Genomic DNA, 18,011 nt, shown 5'->3' with positions numbered 1-18,011 from the left:
GATCCTCACCGAGCACAGCTAGTCAGCTTGACTTCCATCCTGCAGTAAGGTTCATTTTTGAGGTCCTCCTGCACCCTAAGGATTCACAAATCCCAGAACTGCCAACCTGCTTCCACCAGCATTAGTAGCACCCAGCTACTGAAGGTTTGGATTACGCGCACCATGTATGATTGTGCTGCATTGTGTTCTCAAAAATATCACTCAGCTGAAGCATTTTTGAGACAGAAGTAGTGTAGGACTTAATAATTTACAGAGTAATTGCCTACTCCTTCCAAGGCAAGCAGACGTTTCTGACCACCGTAACCCATCTTTGGGATTGCAGAAGGGGAACGGCCCGGCGCCGCACAGCACTGGGTCACCCAGTGACCTACATACAGCAGCACAAGAGCTCAGCTTCCACTGCATAATTAAACAAGCCACGCTGGTCTCACCCAACTATCCTAGAAGGCACAGTGCATCAACTCAGAGCGCGTTTTCATTCACAAAGCACACCTAACTGGCCCTCCTCACAACTGCTGTGCTATGCACCTGAGCAGAAAACACTACTGAGTGCTTCAAATCATACAGCACTGCGTAAAACAGCGACTGTCAGCTCACGTACCTGCACTCCCAGCACGGCATTTCCCTCTCCTCACACATAAAGGCCCTTCTACATCCCCTACCACCAATTCAAAGCTCTGCAGCAAATGCTCCCACTCGCCTCCCCCACCGCCCAGCCTCACAGATCAGGCAAGAACAGGCACCTTTGTGGGGGGACCCATCGATGCTCTCGGAGCTGGACTCTATGTCGACGGTGGCTCTCCTGAGGCTGCTAAAATAAGCCCTGGACCTGGAGAAGCTGCTGCGTGGGGAGCGGCCATGGGGACTGCCGAAGAGGGTGGAGGTGCCATCCTTGCGGGCAAAGATGCCGCTGAAGAAGCGCAGCAGCCGGTGCTCGTGGGCTGCGGGGCTGCCGGTGGGGCCGTCCCGCCCCAGGCGCTCCGAGAGCCGCTGCAGGTCGCTGTTATCCAGCGTGCGGTTCTTGCTCTTGCTCCGCTCCCAGCGCTCCAGCTCGGAGAGCGGGTCGGCCTTGCTCAGCACCTCACCCACGTCCAGCGTGTTGCGCTTCTCGGTGGCGGGTGGCTCGGCGGGTGGCGAGCCCTCTCCTCCGGCTGCCTCTTTGGGCTGCGGCCCCGGTGGTGCAGGGAGGCATCCCGAGCTGCTGTGCCGCCGCACCCGGCTCAGCGCCCGTGCCCGCAGCAGCTCCGCGCCGCTCCAGTGCCTGAAGCTGAAGCTGCGCCGCAGCAGGCCCGGCTGCCGCCCGGGGCTGTGGCCCGGCTCCCCCAGCTGCACGGCCTCAGCCCAGCGGCGGGCCTGGAGCCCAGCATCCTCCGTGGGAGAAGCGGCCACCGGCTCTGTTGCAGCTCTGGCTTCCTCGTGGCTACAGGTGGCTGCCGGCTCCGGGGTGAGGGTGGCATCCTCCAGGGAAGGGCTGCTCCTCGGTCCCGTGGAGGCTTGCTGCTGCGGCCACCTGAAGGTCAGCTCGGCGGGGAAGGGCTGCCCCGCTCTCCGCGGCACCTTGAGACGGCCCAGCTCCAGCTGCCCGGTGCTGAGGGTCCTGAAGTTGCGGAAGCCGCAGGGGCTGGGCACTCGGTCCTGCTCCTCGCCCTCTTCCTCACCCTCCTCCTCCTCCACCAGCAGCAGCCCGGCCCTGGTGAGGCTGGAGGAGCCGGGTGCATGGCCGCAGCGCAACCGCCCGTGCTTGGGAGGCTCGGGGCCGGGCTGCCCGCCACCCTCCGGCCCCAGCAGCTCCTTCTTCACCATGGTCACGGAGATGCGGTAGACGGTTTTCCTCTGGGGGGTCCCTCGCTGCATCCTGTCGGGGGAGGCGGCGGCGGGGGGCTCGCTGCTGTCCAGGAGGTACATGTCTGCCGCCCTGCCCGCGCCGCGCCACCGCAGCCCTGAGCCGCTGCTGGCACCGCCAATCAATCCCGAGGCAGAAGCGCCGACCGCTGGGGAGCGCGGATAGCGCCAAGGATCGATTAAAAAAATTAAAAAAAAATAAAAAAAATGGAAAAGCAGCCCCCGAAGCCCGCCGTGCCCGGCCCCCTCCCGAGGCCGCGGTGCCGGGCCGGCCTCCGGGAGGCCCGGGGAGGCCTCGGAGAGCCCCGGGCAGGGACGGGCCGGGGCAGGGCTGCGCAGCGCCGCCGCCTCCCCGCCGGGCGGTGCCGGGCTCGGCGCCCCTCGGCCGGCCCCGGCCCCAGCCCCAGCCCCGGCCCCGGCCCGGGAACCGCCGCTCCGGCGGCCGCTCAGCCCCGGCGGCCGGGCTGCGGCAAGAGGCGGGCTGGACTCGGTGCGGAGCGGAGCGGGACGGAGGGAGGGAGGGAGGAAGGGAAGGAGAGAGGGTTTCCAGCCTGGGAGCAGGCGAGGGAGGGCAGAGTTTGCCCATACAGCTCCCACTGGGGCGCAGAGACCAACTGAGATGCACCCCGAGATGCTGGGTGCAGAGGGGTGGGAGGGCAACACCACCCTTTGGGAGACGGAGAGCTAAATCCACACAGAATTGTTGTTTTTTAAACCTGAACAAAGCAGAATAAGCCGCATAACTGGGGGTTTCCGTACTGTATGGTCTGCCCTACCACATCCCTTGCAATCACAGGTTTCAACAGAAGCTGCCTCTCCTACAAAGCAGGACAACAAGGTGATGCTTGCTCCTTCCACACCCAGCTCACCCATCCTCAAGTGCTCCAGAGCAGTCACAATTAAGTCATCACTGAATCACAGAAAGGTTGGGAGTTGGAAGGGACCCTAAGAGATGATCCTGTTGCAGCCATCCTGGTTGGACACCTCCCACTAGACCAGGCTGCCCAACAACTCACAGTACTGAAAAAAAGCATCACCCAGCCATGATGGTGGACACCAAAATTCAACACAGAGGGAAAAGGTTTAAAAGAATATGCACAGGTATTAGAAGAGTCGAGCTGCACAAGCTACCTTCAGCTGCTCTGCGCAGTGCCTCTGACAGCACAATCACTCATTGTTTGTCACTGCTAGCTGTGTTTCAAAGCAGTAAATGTAAAAACGAAGGAAAGCAGCAGTGCATCTCAAACAGAAGTGAACCCCAAAGCTGGCAAGGCAAACCAGGATGGCTTCAAAATCAGCCAGAAGAAAACAGCGAAGAAAAAAACCTTCCTGGGAGCAGCCCAGACAAGTACAGCGGCTCCAGACTGCAGGAGGCAGGTGGCATGAGGGGATAGGACAGGGCAGCAGCACCTTCTTTCTCCTCCGGCTCCACCCAACAAGTGTAGATGCTGTGGGCTACAGCTAGCATACAACGCTGGCTTATTGACTGCACCAGGGTCCTGCAATGCACCTTTGGGAACAGCTCCCAGTAGGAACACAGGAAGTTTCTGGTTTAAGCCACTTCTCCAGATATGACAGGTGCTATTGTCTCTAACCCAGAATAATTAACATTTACTGTTCATCTTTGCTCACAAGTTCATGCTGCGGAATAGACCTGCAGATGTATCTTTAGCAGGTAAAACCAGCTGCACTTGAGAGAAACAGCCTTAAAATCAACCTGAACTCACACTTGCCCAGTCTGAACACAGCCTTGCTCACAGAGGACTGTAGCACATTTCCAATTTCTGACACCCAGAAGGTCATTCCCAACACGCATTTCTAACCTGGGGGTGTGGGAGCAGAGCCAGCAACAAAGACTGGGCCTAATCAGAAACACACGAAAGCCGTACTTGAATAAAAGCACGCTCTTTAGGAAACCCCATGGTAAAACCACAGCCCTTTAGCTACCCAGTGCAGCACGTAAGCCGAGCACCACGACCCGTGCGGCTCGGGGACAGCTCCACGCCACATCTTGCAGCACGCCAGCGGCTGGAAGCAGCTCCCTAGCGGAGCAGCAGTGGAGTGGAGCAAACCATTTGTCATCGCCACCGGCCCTGCATGGCGGAGCCCTTCGGGAGCCGCTCATAAGGGCCCAGCAGCCCGCGCCTTCCTCGGGCTCCCCTCTCCTCACTGCCCTCAGCCCGATGCCGGGGATGGGATGTGCAGGCTGCCGGCCGTGCTGCTCGCTGGATGTAGCAGCACGCTGGGGAGCTGGCTTTCCCCCCAGCATTAGCATCTATCCGCTGTCCTCTAGAGGCTGTGCTTTGGTCGGGATGCTATTATCCCCTGGATGGTGGGAATAGATCTTAATCGTCAGCTCGCCATGCTGTAACAACCCCTCCATGCCTAGTAAATCATACTCAAAGAGATTGCACTGCTATTCAAGCCATGACTCCTCATCAATTATTCACCGCCCCGCAACTGCCAGCAGCCGGCTGCTAACGCGGCCACCTCCGCTGGTGCTCCAGAGACCCAGAGATGGCCATGGTGCTGCTCACCAGAGGAGGCTCCATGCAGGCCCTCGCATTGCCATGGAGGCTGGTGCCCAGCCCAGCAGCCCACAGGGGTTTTAGTAGCAGTGGAGCATCCCCACCTGCCCTGCTGCTGCCCCGTCACATACCAAGCTCAGATCCTGTCCCGTAATAGGAGACGTCCCTCAGGCCCAGTGACCAGAGCAGCCAGAAGTGCCTGCAGCCAACCCAAACAAGTCATTTGGCTTCAAGCCTACTCCTTGTGTCCTGAAGGGCTCCCAGCAGCCAGCTCCAGGCACCTCTTCCCCCGCCAGCAGCTAGAAGCGGAGAACACAAGGAGCACATGCTGTGAACCAGGGGCTTCCAAAAAGGAGCCACCAGCAGGGTCTGATGGCACAAGCATATACACCCACTTATTCCTCCAAACTCCACCATCACTAACACCTACACTGCCTTCTGCCACCTTCAAGACATGCTTCCAAAATGCCATGCTCCCAAGTCTTGCTGTCTCTCCAAGACATTTACACTGACAGCGATGCTGTGTAAGCCCCATTCAACTTGGCCCTTTAAGGCTTTATTTGCCATTTTGCGTACTACTGCCAAGGTCAAGTGTACCAACATGTCCTTTATGGTCTTCATCTGTAACAAAATCAAACCCCAACACATCTCACAAAGCAATGTAACACTTACTGGATACATTGACTATGATTTTTTTTCACACAGGAAGCTCGCTTATTTCCCAACAAGCAGGAGGAAGCCACGCTGCCGCTCACAATGTTCCTGAGTTCAGCTTAATGCCACTGCTGACCGAACCACCAGCACGCAGTGCTGAACACGAACCATGGCAAAGACAGCTGTGCTGGGAGGAGAGGCATTATGAAGGCAAATTTCCTGCTAGCAACAAACGCTTCTGACTTGATAAAGCAAGTAATTCTTGAATCGTTAGAAGTGATGTAGGATAGACTTCACATTTACTCTTTTCCCAACAATTCTGGGCAAAAAGACTCGAGTATATCCTTGATTCCTTATTCTTTACAGGAACTTCAGTTTACCAGGAGATTCAACACAATCACCATTCAAATGTAAAAGCCCCAACAAGGAGAAGGTACTTGGCTCATACATCAGTAGCATCTGCTCATTAGAATTTCATCCTGAAAACAAGAAGGCAGGTTAGCCTGTTGGACTGAAAGCTCTTGGAGTGCACAACCCTCATGATGCCATTTTGATTATATGCCCATGCTTCACTTTGTTTTTGATGACTTCCAGTCGTTCCAATCTTGGCTGCTGTAAGACGAACGGACCTATTTTCTTGTTTTTGTAGAAGGCAGATTAAACTCTAGATGCATGGTATTATTTGAAGTAGGTGCTCCTTTAACAGATTTGTTGTGGAAGATGAAATTAGGTCAGCTGAACAATTCTTACAGTAATTCAGATGTGATTTCTCTTTCCTCTTCTAGAAACAGTGCTCTATCCGCTGTTTGTCATTACAGATCAGTGTTCAATGAGGAAACGAGGGAAGGCATCTGGATGAGAACATTCTGCTGGAGGGTACTGGCAACACAGAGACCAAACCCAAGGTCTCTCTCAAGCCACGGGGTTATTGCATTAAACCACTGATCTGTGTTCTTCTGTCACTATGCACTCGTCCATTAAAATAGGCCCAAATCCACTGTAGGCAATTCTTTGCTAAGACAAAGAACAGTGACATCTCACAACACCACAGAGAAGAGGAGTTACCAGCGAGACGTCAGCACTTGCTACCAATAACAGTCTTACCATCAGCACAATAAAATTACATTCCCGTCCTGAGAATACTCATCAGGAAAGGGAAAAAGGGTGATGGGATGTGCAACAGAAATGCAAGTCAACTAATTGCCTTTGTTACCAGGTCCAAAATAAAATGGTTGCATTTCCAGGACAGGCAAAGTGTGCAGCAGCCCATTCCAAGCACAGATCACGTCACACTTTCTGACAGAGGAGTTACAGCCTTCTGCTGCTACAGAGCTTAATGAAACAGCAGAGCTGACAAACAAAAAAGAACACAAATTATACTTTTACATTCATTAATACTTTAAGCTAAGATGCTGCAAACGTGCAGTTCCCCTGTAGCACACTACAGCGCTCGGTACCCATCCTTACAGTTATCCCATTAATCTTCAGAGCCAGATCTGCCAAGTGAAGGTGACAATTAAGTTTTATCATTTTATCATCCCCCAAGGCCCTCGGTATGGAATAGCCAATATTAAAGCCCATCCCCATTTTGTACTCAGCTGGTACCAAGGCAGCATTCTGGTAAAGTGCAAATATGTTTGTCAGCGATCTCCATTAGAGGCTGTAGATGACCCAGGCTACCTGCACAAAAGCAAATTACCAAAGCACTTCGTATTCAAACATTCAGTGTTAAAACTGGGGTAGCAGGCAGTAACGCTATGTGTCTTTGTGATCATCCTACTGCACTCAGAACTGCTCCAAGTTTTCGCTGCCCCTGCAGAGCTAACACTGAGTTACCTGCAGTTCAGTCTGCTCTCCTGGGGAGGCAACAAGGGTCGCTGCTCTTCGGAACCCTGCAGTCAACCCTCAAGTGATTCCAAAACTTGGCTTCACTTGGAAGAGCAAGAAGGGTTAATCTAAGCTGATGACATATCTATCTGGAAGGATAACCTTAGAAATATGAATTCTAGAATTTTAAGTTTGCTTCCAGGTATGCTGCCAATGTAACCTACATATACACGATATGCTAACTGCCCACTATTCATTTCATCTATCAAGACAGACAACCACCAGTGACACTTGGTGAGGCAGGAGCTCACAGAATGACAAGCAGGTGCAGCTTGCAAGAATTGTCCCATTCACCTGGGTGCCTTCCAGCTAATGGCAGGCAAAGATCGCAGAGCTTCCTCCAAGAAGCAAGGCAGCTCACCTTCCTACACACCCGGCGGTCCCTCATCAGGCTGTTAGCAAAGTTCACGTACAGTATCACCTCAAAATCCCATTTAAATGCACCATTCTTGAATTTCTTCAATGCAAAAGCCATGCCCATCTCAATACAAAAAAAAGAAGTTTGAGAAAAACCTTTTACCTTTTTTATTTTTTTGATATTATTCATTTTTGAGAGTTAAGTACTTTCCAACTCACTCATTTCCCTTAATCCCCCGGTCATGCACCATAAAGTATTCTGACAGGCAGCATCAACACACAGCTCCAATCCCTCAAACTCAGGTTTGCAACTTTTGCTTATTACACTGGGTATTTCAATAGCTCATGAAATGGGAAAATTTTCAGATATCTGCTAGCTATCAAGTGATACTCATTTTTAGGCAGGCCACTTTTCTCCTCAAATCATTTACACCTTGATAGACTGCATTGCAGTGAGAGAAAACCATCATAACTTAAACTACTTTTGCCTGGAGTTTCCTATAACAAGTATTGGAAGCATGTGATTTTTTCCTTAATGGCACAAGCCAATTGAGCTCTTAAAGTCAAGTTACTATCTGCATGAAGCCTATGGCACTTCTGAAGTGCCATAAATTCAGAGGCTTAATTTTTTATGAAAATGCGCTAATTCCAAAAGCATGAACATAAAAATATCAGTGTAGAAAGAGGGATGTTACAACACCTGCTACTGACACAGCCGAGTACTAACTGAGCAGTACTAGTAGTAATTCTGCTCCTGATTAGTGAGCAGAATCTTGCTGTTGTAACCAGGTACGCAACGTATCTCAGCAAAACTCAATGCCCAATATGTAGCATGTTTGACCCCAGACTTCTGAGCTGTTTCTCATTCAAACTACAGTATTCTCCAGAACAATACATAAATAGTTCTATATACTGTATAGATAATTTTGTATTATCCACATCTGCGTGCTAAGCCTACGATGTGGTATGGAATTACACCAGCATGCCTTCTGATTCAATACAAAAGCAGATGGATGGGAAGGGCTTAGACCCCTAACCCGCCAGTCGCTGTATTTCAATAAGCCACCTGTGTATTACAGAAGGCTTGCATCAAAAGCCTGCTTAATGCCATTCTGCAACTGAACAAATCGTGACATCTGTAAAAGCTTTTTAACATTTGCTGAAACTGTTTAAAGCTTCTGTTTTCAAAAATGTAGTTCTATGATAAAGAAGGTAAATGTGTAACCAACTCAAGTAGCAGTGTTTTCAAGCCATCCAAAAGCTAACAATCCAAGGTTTTATAACTACAAAGATCAGAGTCTGGGTAGGTGCTGAAAGATAATGACTAGCCCAGGGGGTACTGAGGTACCTAAAGCAGAGTTGGAAAACTGAGCATGTAAAATCAGCCAACCCAAACAGGTTCAATTCCTACGCAACTTGCTCAAGCCTTTATTTACCCAGCAGCTATACCCGAGCACCTAACACTGTCTTCACAGCTCTGCCATGTTTGCAACACCAGCCTGGGTCTGCCCTTCATGCATTATTTTGAAGGACAATTCCCCCCAAACCCAGCCAGCAGTTAGATAATTGCTGCTTGTTGACAAGCCAGCTAATTGCAGGCTGGAGCTGACTAGTCAAAACTACGGCAGGACACAGGAAGTTTAAAGCAGGACAGACTGACAGCCATGCTTCAGAGCCTGCTGGTGAGCTCCTGCTTGTGTGGATCTGCCTAGTTGTACTCCAAGCATCTCAGAGAGGACACATGGTGCTCCCCTGAGATGCAGAATTTTCCATAACCTTTGGAGCGTGCCTCCTGCTGAGATGCTGTAGTGTGGTACCTGAGCACAGACAGTTAGCAAATCCTCGTTACTCCAAGGGTGTAACAGTGCAAGAAAGCACTCCAGGGAACTAAATGGGCTCAACCATTTCCTTCCCGATTTGCAGGGTTGTTAACAGGTGAGAGGCAGCAGGGGCCAGACCTGACACAGAGAGACACTACTAGAGGAAAAAAGGAAGAAAAATAACCACTGAAGTTGTGTTGATGCACAAGTTTACATCAGCTGGAAAATGCTCCACAACTTTCAACAGATTTCTGTATGTTCAGTCGGTCTCTGTGTAATGGACACTACTGAGACACGATTTAAACCTTAAGGACAGTATTTTCCATTTAAGAAAGATATTATTTTGCAGTAAAAGATCAGTATTTCTCTCAATGAAGTAAGATGGTGCACCAGCTCCCCCTTAGAGATGAGCACCATTCCACATACTGTTAGGCCACGTTGCTGGTAAGAGCCATTAAGGTGGACATGGCCCATTATCCAAATATCTACCAAAGTGTTTGAACACAAAGGACTCATTTTCTGTGACTTCAGAAGATCTGCCTGAAACAGAAGCCCTTAACCCCAGCGCCAGGTGGAAATGCAGCCCTAGCTATGAGCGTAGCTCTGAAGGGATGAACTCGTTCCCAAGGCCTGTCCCCCATACACTAGGACCACAGCAACCGGTCACAGTCCCCTTGTCCTCCCTGCCTCTGTTCCTGCCCTCCGCCATTAGTGAAATAGTTTCCATGCCATTTCATCAACAGGATAAGAAAATTAACATAATTTTCGTACACACAAAAAGAAAGGGATGGGGGGTTGGAAAATTCACTTCCTCACTTTTGCTGTTTTAGCTCCCAAGCTAAGCAAGGCCAGCTGCTCAGGAAATACCATTGTAATGAACACATTATTGAACATGGAAGAATCAATCGAGATTTCTGTCAAAACTTTCACATGCTGCAAACAGGCCAGAAATCAAATGGCTCTTCCAAAACAATTCTCAGCCATGTTAAACAACATCATCTTTCACGAGTCAGGCACATCATTAAATCTTTTTTCTTTTAGATCACATGCAAAAGAAGTGAATTACAGTAATTTCAATAGGCAGATGTGAGCTACTCTTCATTGCTAACACCTCTGCTTTCTGATATTGCATTTGCTCCAAACCAACCAAGGAAAAAAATGTAGATAGAAATTAATTCCTTTCACACAGGAAAGCTTAATCATTTTGCGACTGCTTTCATCTTACATGTATATTCTGTAGTGATAAATTTGTTGACAACATACCAAGTATGAACTATTTTAAAGGATAGCTTAATCCTACCTCATTATGAATACTTTGGAGGTTTCTTATTCAGTTCACAGTAATGAAGAACCCTGTGATACCAGGATTCCTACAGCTGCTAGAGACTACCTACTACAACTGTAATTTGGGAAAGTTCTTAAACAGATTCACTTCTTTTAATTTTCAAGTTTTGTAATTTAATGTAATTAATACTTTCATCAGTCCTAAGAAGAATAAAGAAAGTACGAAAGAATAAAGGTACATCTTATAAGCACCTTTAGCTATCTAATTTCAAGGTACAGAGAGGAGAAGTTGTCTTGGAGGTGCACGCTGAAATCACAAGGCACAGGAATGGCGCAGCTGGTGCCAAGTGAAATACTGACTAGATACAAGGGGAAAAAAATACAAAGGGAGAAAAGAAATGAGACACTTCCCCATTAAGTTCCCCATTAAGGTGGCCACAGACTGCTGCGAGAAGCTGTGAAGCCTCCACGCATGAAGGTGGCCCTGCTTCTCAGGGGGTGAGCACAAAACTCCAGAGGTCACTCATTATTTCCCCCATTTTGTGACCAAATTAACAAATTTCACACATCCTGTGTTCAGACCCCAACACATCAGACTGGCTTGCTTATGGTTTCGCTTATGATTTTCATAATGACGTGCCACTTGGAGGTGAACACCTCCAGCAAGTCTGTTCTCTTTCAAGAGCAAGAGGTGGAATCTACCTGCCTACACAGCTCCTTTTCTATGTACATCTTTGGGATTGTTATTAATTCTACAAAAGGAGTATCCGCCATCCTCCATGAAGTCCTACAGTCCAGATCTTGCAACAGAAACAAGTATATTACGCAACTGAACTTCTTTTAGGTTACATATTCCTCCGTTACCATTCTGAAACAGATTTGCTGAGTTTTCCAGTTTTCACCCAGCTGCGTTGACCACACTGCAGGATCATCTTATGGGTGTTAGTACCGCAATGTTTTATTTTACAGTAACTCAAGTTTTTAATGTATTCAGCATCTCCTGTGCTGTTAGTTACTCTACTGTACCTACCAAAAGTACCACCTCCTTCAAGGACTATACTTCTCCATGGGAAAAATAATAATCAACTTTCTGCATCATGAGAAGATATCAACCCAAAGGGTACAGTTTACTTAACAGAAGAGTAGGCTCAACTAGCCACCTTCTTATCCCCCCACCTAGCACCAAGAAAGTTCTATACAAAAATAAACCACTGAGCCTTTTCTGCCCTCTTCTTCTCCATTGCTCCCCAAAACCTTCTGCTTCGTGTTTTTGACGAGCTGTCACAGTGACTTCATATTAACACAGGCATACCCAGCCCTTAAACTCCACTCCACGCTGATACCTCATTCATTTGCTCATGAGATGTTAAGCTCAACTAAATCCACAGTAGCATCTGAGTTAAGCCAGGGCTTTTTCTCTTTCGTGGAGTGTATTTAGAAGCACATATCCATTTTGTCATCAAAGAAGCTTAATGAATGAACAGGTACTTTAAGAGCAGCTTATAAAAGGATGATCCCTAAACAAAGCAAGACATCTGAATCCCTTGAAACACAGTAAAAGCACAGCCTTTTACATCAACTACTAAAAAGGCTCGTGAGCAGCAGAATATCTGACACACCTGCACTAGGAAGTCCAATAATTCTGTCAACACAGGCACAGCTTGAGGAAGCTGAGCAAATACTGTGTTATTATTGGTGCTGTCATGTTCAGGAATCCAGTGTGAATTCCACGTGAGATCCGGAACAGTGCACTGGTGGCAGGAGCACTGCTGAGACACTGGCTTGCACACACTCACCAACAAATCACCTCACACACAGAACTGCTGTAAGGTCCGAAAGCCACCCTGGGCTCAGACAAGGACACATGCCAAGACCATTCATTAAATGCCACAAACAGAAAGAATCTTTAGTAGCTGTGACCAGATAGGATACGACAACTCAGTTATTTTATTTAAAGGTCTTCAAGATTTTAAGCAGTATGGATAACACGAGTGTTACTCAAAGAAATTGCCATTTCTAACGCAATGCAACAGAGGGTATCTTCACTCAGGGAAGCTTCACCTTTGTCTACAACTGTTTATCAGTTGTACCACAGGGAAGGACTTAAAGATGGCACGGACAGTTCTGCAGCATCACCTTTGAATATTTCAGCACAAACTTCATCAGCTATGTGTTTCCAGGCTTGATTCAGGACAGATCAGGACTCTTTGCTGCCAGCTAACGCGCAGAATACACTTGACAACGACCAGGCCTGCTCAGGCTACGCTTCGGCCAGGTTCTGTTCCACAACCATTCTGTTACTGCAAGCAAAACACGCATAGACACAAAAGTAAATCCATTACTTAATTCTCTTTAAGCAATCGCAAGTTTTCAGATTCATCCAGCGAGGTCCAGCCTCCAGGAAGAGTTCAAGTCTCCAACATGCTCCTCATCAGCTCATGGACAACAGGCCCCAGCTCTGTGTTTGGGGCTTCTGCAAGACGCATTTCACCTCCTTCCCAGCGCTCATCTTCTGTCAGCCACCATCCAGTCACTGCTCCACCAGCACACTGACTACTGGTAATGGAACTACTTATTTTGGCTGCTGCAGGTTTTTTTTTGTTGTTGGTGGGTTTTTTTTTTTTTTTTTTTACTATTATTTCTCTATAGAAAAAGAATACTTTGAACACCATTTTTTCACCTTAGAAATCCTCAACTCATCAATTTTATGAAAAGTCTATTTGATTTACTAAATCTGTAGTTGTGCCACATAAACAAGAATACAGCTGGAACAGTACTGACACTACTGCCAGTAACTCTGGATGCAGGCCAGGGAGAACGTGAAGCAGATAACACCAAAGCCACTCGTGAACAAACAGTGCCATCTCCACTCTTTGTCTCCTTGTCTTTAAAGTACCATGTTTAGGCTTACTTCCTTCATCACAACACGCTATCTGTTATTCCAAGGGGGCACTTGTCCTAAATGAATCTTTGAAAGTTGCAGGGACACTAGTTTAAACAAGGAAACAGCTTGTACTGAGACAGGTTCTAGCTGTCGAGGACATGACCTTAAAGAGGATGGAAGCTCATTTTAGCCAAGAATTTCTTTTTCCAGGCTGCTAGAGCGGTTTGCTCTTCAGCACATTTTCTATATCTGTTCTGTGAAAACTCTGTAGAAGCTTCACATATGTTTCTAGCCAACAAGGTCAAGAACAGTTGGGCGCAGCTTGAAATGAAGGGCCAGCAGTGCACAGACACCCGAACTTCCCGTGCCTGACAGCAATTCAGGCCAGCACCTTCTCCATGACCCTCAGAGCAAACTGAGAAAACTCAGCCCTTTGACACTTACCACACAACGCAGAGCAGCAAGTAAACAAACCGATGCTGCAACAAAGACAGCACGAAGAAACTGTCCTATGCACTAAAACATGCATAAACCTAGAAATGTAATGGGACTTCTCAGTGCCTTACACTCCCAGCTTGTCACAGACAGCATCACCAGCTGAAAACAGATCCCAGAACTCAAAAGCAAGACTCCTTGGTTTTGAAGAAATAAAATACAACTCGAATAATTTTGCAGTTAAACTGCAGCTGAAAACAGGAAATACAGCAAGAACACAAGTCCAATGCTGGAACAAGTCAGAGGAGAGCCCTTTAGTCATTAAACAAAGTTACTACTAAATATTCTGCTGCTCTTACCATCACCAGTGCTTTTAGCTGCAAGTCAAAGCATTTTCCAGTGGTTCAGATTACTTCACAGAAATTAACTTTTGTCTTAGAAGCTCTCAAGCTCTGACCTCCATGTGGGTCAAGGTTTGTGAACCAAAATCCTGAAGATCCTGAGAAGCACAAGGAAGTAACACAGAGTTTGAAGCTGAAGACTAAAAGGCTGCTTTAAAATTAAGGTCAGTCATAACAGCTGAAAGCTGAAAAGCTAAATGCATTTGCCTTCCTGAGTGGAGAGAACATGGTATGTCAGAACTTCATTCTGAAACTCAAATCATGTCCACCTGGAGTAACAGCAAGTAGCTGTATTTTTCCTTCCCTTATCATTGGGAAAGGATTTTCAGGTGTCCACCCACTCCCAACTTCTACTACAGCTTTGACACCCAAGTTTGAGTTTACTCTTGGTGCTTGTAAAGCCAAATGCTGACAACTAACCAAGCAACTGAGGCAGTGTTCAGAATCTCTGCCTCTTCACCAGCTTGTAACAAAGCCTTCACAAGCTCCACTTCCACCAACAGAAGGAATTCCCTGCACCAAAATCAACATCACAACACCAACACAGGGGGACAATTTACATGCACTCCACCCCTTATCCCTTTACCACCTTATAACAAATTGCTCACAACTCCCTCCCAAGGGAGCACAAGCTGCTGCTGCCTTCACCATCCTTTAGTGTCAGTGCCTACAGCTCAGCCCCAGGTAGCTGATGTATGACTGGGTGATGATCTGGGCCAGCTGCAACCAACAGGGGTTCCACTCCACTTCAAATCCAAGTCTTCCTACATATTTCTGTTTCCCTGCAGGGGAAGCAGAGCAATGGTACAGAAAGATGACCTCCTGAGGCTTCTTCTAACCTGAGATTTCCCATGATGCTATGACAGACAGGTGAAGGTTTGGAAACTGGTTAAATACAGTTTTGCTAATTTAGGTTCTGTTTCACCAAAAACAATCTGAATATTTACATAGTGGGAGGAAAGCTCTCTAATACCTGCCCCCCTCCTAACTTTCTGTGTGGTGTAAGAAATGACACTGTTCTCTGCTGGGGGGTGGAATTAAGAAATCAGCCACTCTGCAGATGCTTTCAAAACATATGCAAACCCTGAAGGATCACCTCACAGAATTCAGAGTCCATGCTGCCTGTATACATTTGGTCATCTTAACCTGGCAAAGGGAGTATCTACTACACATCCACATTTCCTAGCATGCTGAGAAATTACTTCTGCTTCTAACTTTGCTCCCTTGTTTCACCCACCTCACACCTGAAGACAAAACACATTTTGTGTTTTCCCCTTCCAGTTCGTCTGCAGTGAAAGATTCTTAGACAAAAGCAACTTCAAAATGTTTTCTCCCCTGCTTTCTGGATCCTCATGTTAAATACCAGTAGTTTGAACTGAAGTTCATTGCCTCTGAAGGCAGAGAGGCTGAACACGTGCTATTGCACTATGAAGCATCTCTCAACCAAGTTTACCAACGCCAGGATGGTACCCACAAAGTAGAACTAGCAGAATTTGGAAAAAAGTCTACCAGAGCAGAAGGGATAATTGATTATTGAATCACTAACACTGAAATCAGTTTCCTTGATTATACAATACTCCGCTCTCCTTTTATTCTTAACCCTTTTGTCCACTCTCTTCTTTAGTGAATTCAAGAACATGTGTTACAACAGAAGACCACATCCTACAGAACGAAGCAATTCAAGACATTTCTACCCCTTATAATAAGCACACACTTCTGATGAAGGTTTGAGCTTAAGAAAAACAAAAGAAGGGCTATCCATAACATTACTGGCACATAAAAAAATCTCTTTAAAGCCATGCTGATATTGTAATAATGTTTTCTGATATAAGTAATCAAAAATGAATAAGCTTAATTGGCTTTTATTTTGGAATATTGTTTACAGAAGAGAAGAACCATGTCCAAACTAACATTCTTAACAGAAGACTGAACTATCTTTTTAAAATCTTTTGGAAGCAAAAACAAACAAACGCTCACTATCAGAACTAAAAGGCTTTACATCAAACACTGGATATTACTGTGTGGAATCAGAGGTCATTCAATACCACATCCACCATGTGAAAGGCCGCTAGGTTGAGTTCCCATTGCTTCCCAAAGAGAAAAGTGCTCAGAGGAACAACTTACAGCCTTACCTTTGGAGGAGCAACGCTGCACCCACACTGACCCAATGCTCTGGCCACAGGTCATGTTTTACCCTGAAACCTTCCCAATATGTATGGTGGCACTCCCCTCTTCCTCCCACTGGCGCCTCCCCAACAGCCAGCTTTCTCCCAGCTGTTCAGGGTGGGAAGTACAGCTGTACCTCAACTCCTCAATTCCCACTTCTGCTAAATCAGCAGCTCTACAGGTGGGACTCCACACCCTTGATTTAACATGGAACTTCAGGTGTCCCTTCATGCTTCAAAGTAATTTACCTCTTTTAGCTCCTACTTTTTATTTGCCTATTAAAAAAAACTAATTAGCTACACTATTTTCAGCAAAGAAAACCAATTACTATGGCTAAAAGATGTGGGCACTCCCATACGATGCACTAGCTTACTTTATCATTAGGCTAATATAGCTATTTCAAAGATGAATTCTCCCATAAAAAGCAGCTTCAATTGCAACAACACAAGTCTTGTTCACTGGCAAAATTAGTAAAGTGATCGATGGATCACTAATGCTCCTCCCTCAGGGAATGCCAAGGCTGCCTGCATCTCTGCAGCAACCCATATGACAGTTTTCCTTCATTAGTTTTCCACGTTCTTAAATCTGTAACACTGCCTTCTTGATCTGGTTTGGTTTTCAATTGTGAATGCGATCAGGCAGTCTAAATGCAAAGCAAAACCTTTGGTCATCTAGGGAGGATGGAAAACTCATGCCAGACACTGTGCTCCTCTACCCAGTTCAACCACCATCATACCCTGAAAGAGAATCCCCACACACCCACCAGTGTGTTTGAGTCATCCCTCTCACACAGCATCGTTCTCTAAGTACAGCACCAGACCTTCCAAATTTCAGAAACAGATGTACATGAAGTTAAGCTTTGCTAGCACTCCTTCCAACTGCAAACGAGATTCAACCACAGCTTCTACAAGAACCTCACACACTTCTTCCTACCTATTTAACTAATCAAACCTACAACAGCTGATCTGTTACCATCAATATTACCATCAAACCCCCACCACTCAAATATTTACATAGCTATGTTGGCAAATGTCACCTTCTTAATTCCAATTAACATTTTTCACACATTCTTACATCACTTGGAAGAGGCAGGGCAATACAGGCTCCCACACCACACCACATAAAAGCTAGATTTTGCCACGGAAGAGCAATGGACACTTAAAATACCCCAAACAGGAATTTGGACAAGTGACTTCAAAGTTTGGGCTGCTGTAGGTCCTCCCACGCTCAGCAATGAGCATCAGCTGCCAGACTGAGCACAGCTGCCAGCAACCCACTCATGCTTTTCCATGTGGGAGGAAGGGTTTGAGAGTTCAGCACAAGAGTATCTTGCCATCCAGACGAAGGAAGAGGCTCCTTCAGTTTTGACAAACAGGCTGGCACAGCAAGAAGTCAAACTGTGCTAGCAGAAACACATCTCAACTTCTCCATCAGTTTCTGACCCATGCAGGACGTTTCTCTTCTTCTGTTTACGGGAAGAGGAGTGGTCAAGTCCCTCTCACTGGCATCATAGAATGGGGTCAAGCATTGTTTTCTGCTGGTAAGCCTGCTCTGGCTGCTCCCCTTCACCTTCTTGTCCTTTACGTGCTTCAACACGGCTTCCAGGAGCAGCTCCGTAACCTTCCCAGGGAGGGCAGTAAGGCTGACAGCCCACCACTCCCTGGATCCTCCTCGCACTTCAAAGAAAAAACAAGCCTGACGTTGAGCTTTCTCCCGTCACCAGGAGCTGCCCTTGTCAGCACAAGCTGTCACA

The 18,011-nt window shown here is 47.3% G+C and overlaps 1 protein-coding gene across 13 annotated transcripts in view; it reads right to left on the bottom strand.

The window, feature by feature from the left end:
• Window positions 1–18,011, bottom strand: part of AGAP1 (ArfGAP with GTPase domain, ankyrin repeat and PH domain 1) — a 347,733-nt gene that overhangs the window by 278,803 nt on the left and 50,919 nt on the right. For 2 of the 13 annotated variants that reach the window (XM_068686215.1, XM_068686214.1), the window contains exon 1: window positions 744–2,244. The exons of 4 other annotated variants lie outside the window; for them this stretch is intronic. In XM_068686215.1, the coding sequence (XP_068542316.1) occupies window positions 744–1,905 (1,162 nt within the window). In that variant the 5' untranslated portion in view covers window positions 1,906–2,244. Of the gene's footprint in view, window positions 1–743; window positions 2,247–18,011 lie in introns of those variants that run through there. 7 more of the 13 variants (XM_068686213.1, XM_068686212.1, XM_068686208.1 and 4 more) reach the window with 7 other exon arrangements.

Source organism: Anas acuta, chromosome 6 (genome assembly GCF_963932015.1).
Source record: "Anas acuta chromosome 6, bAnaAcu1.1, whole genome shotgun sequence".
Classification (NCBI taxonomy): domain Eukaryota; kingdom Metazoa; phylum Chordata; class Aves; order Anseriformes; family Anatidae; genus Anas; species Anas acuta.
This window is presented reverse-complemented; position numbering and strand designations above follow the sequence as displayed.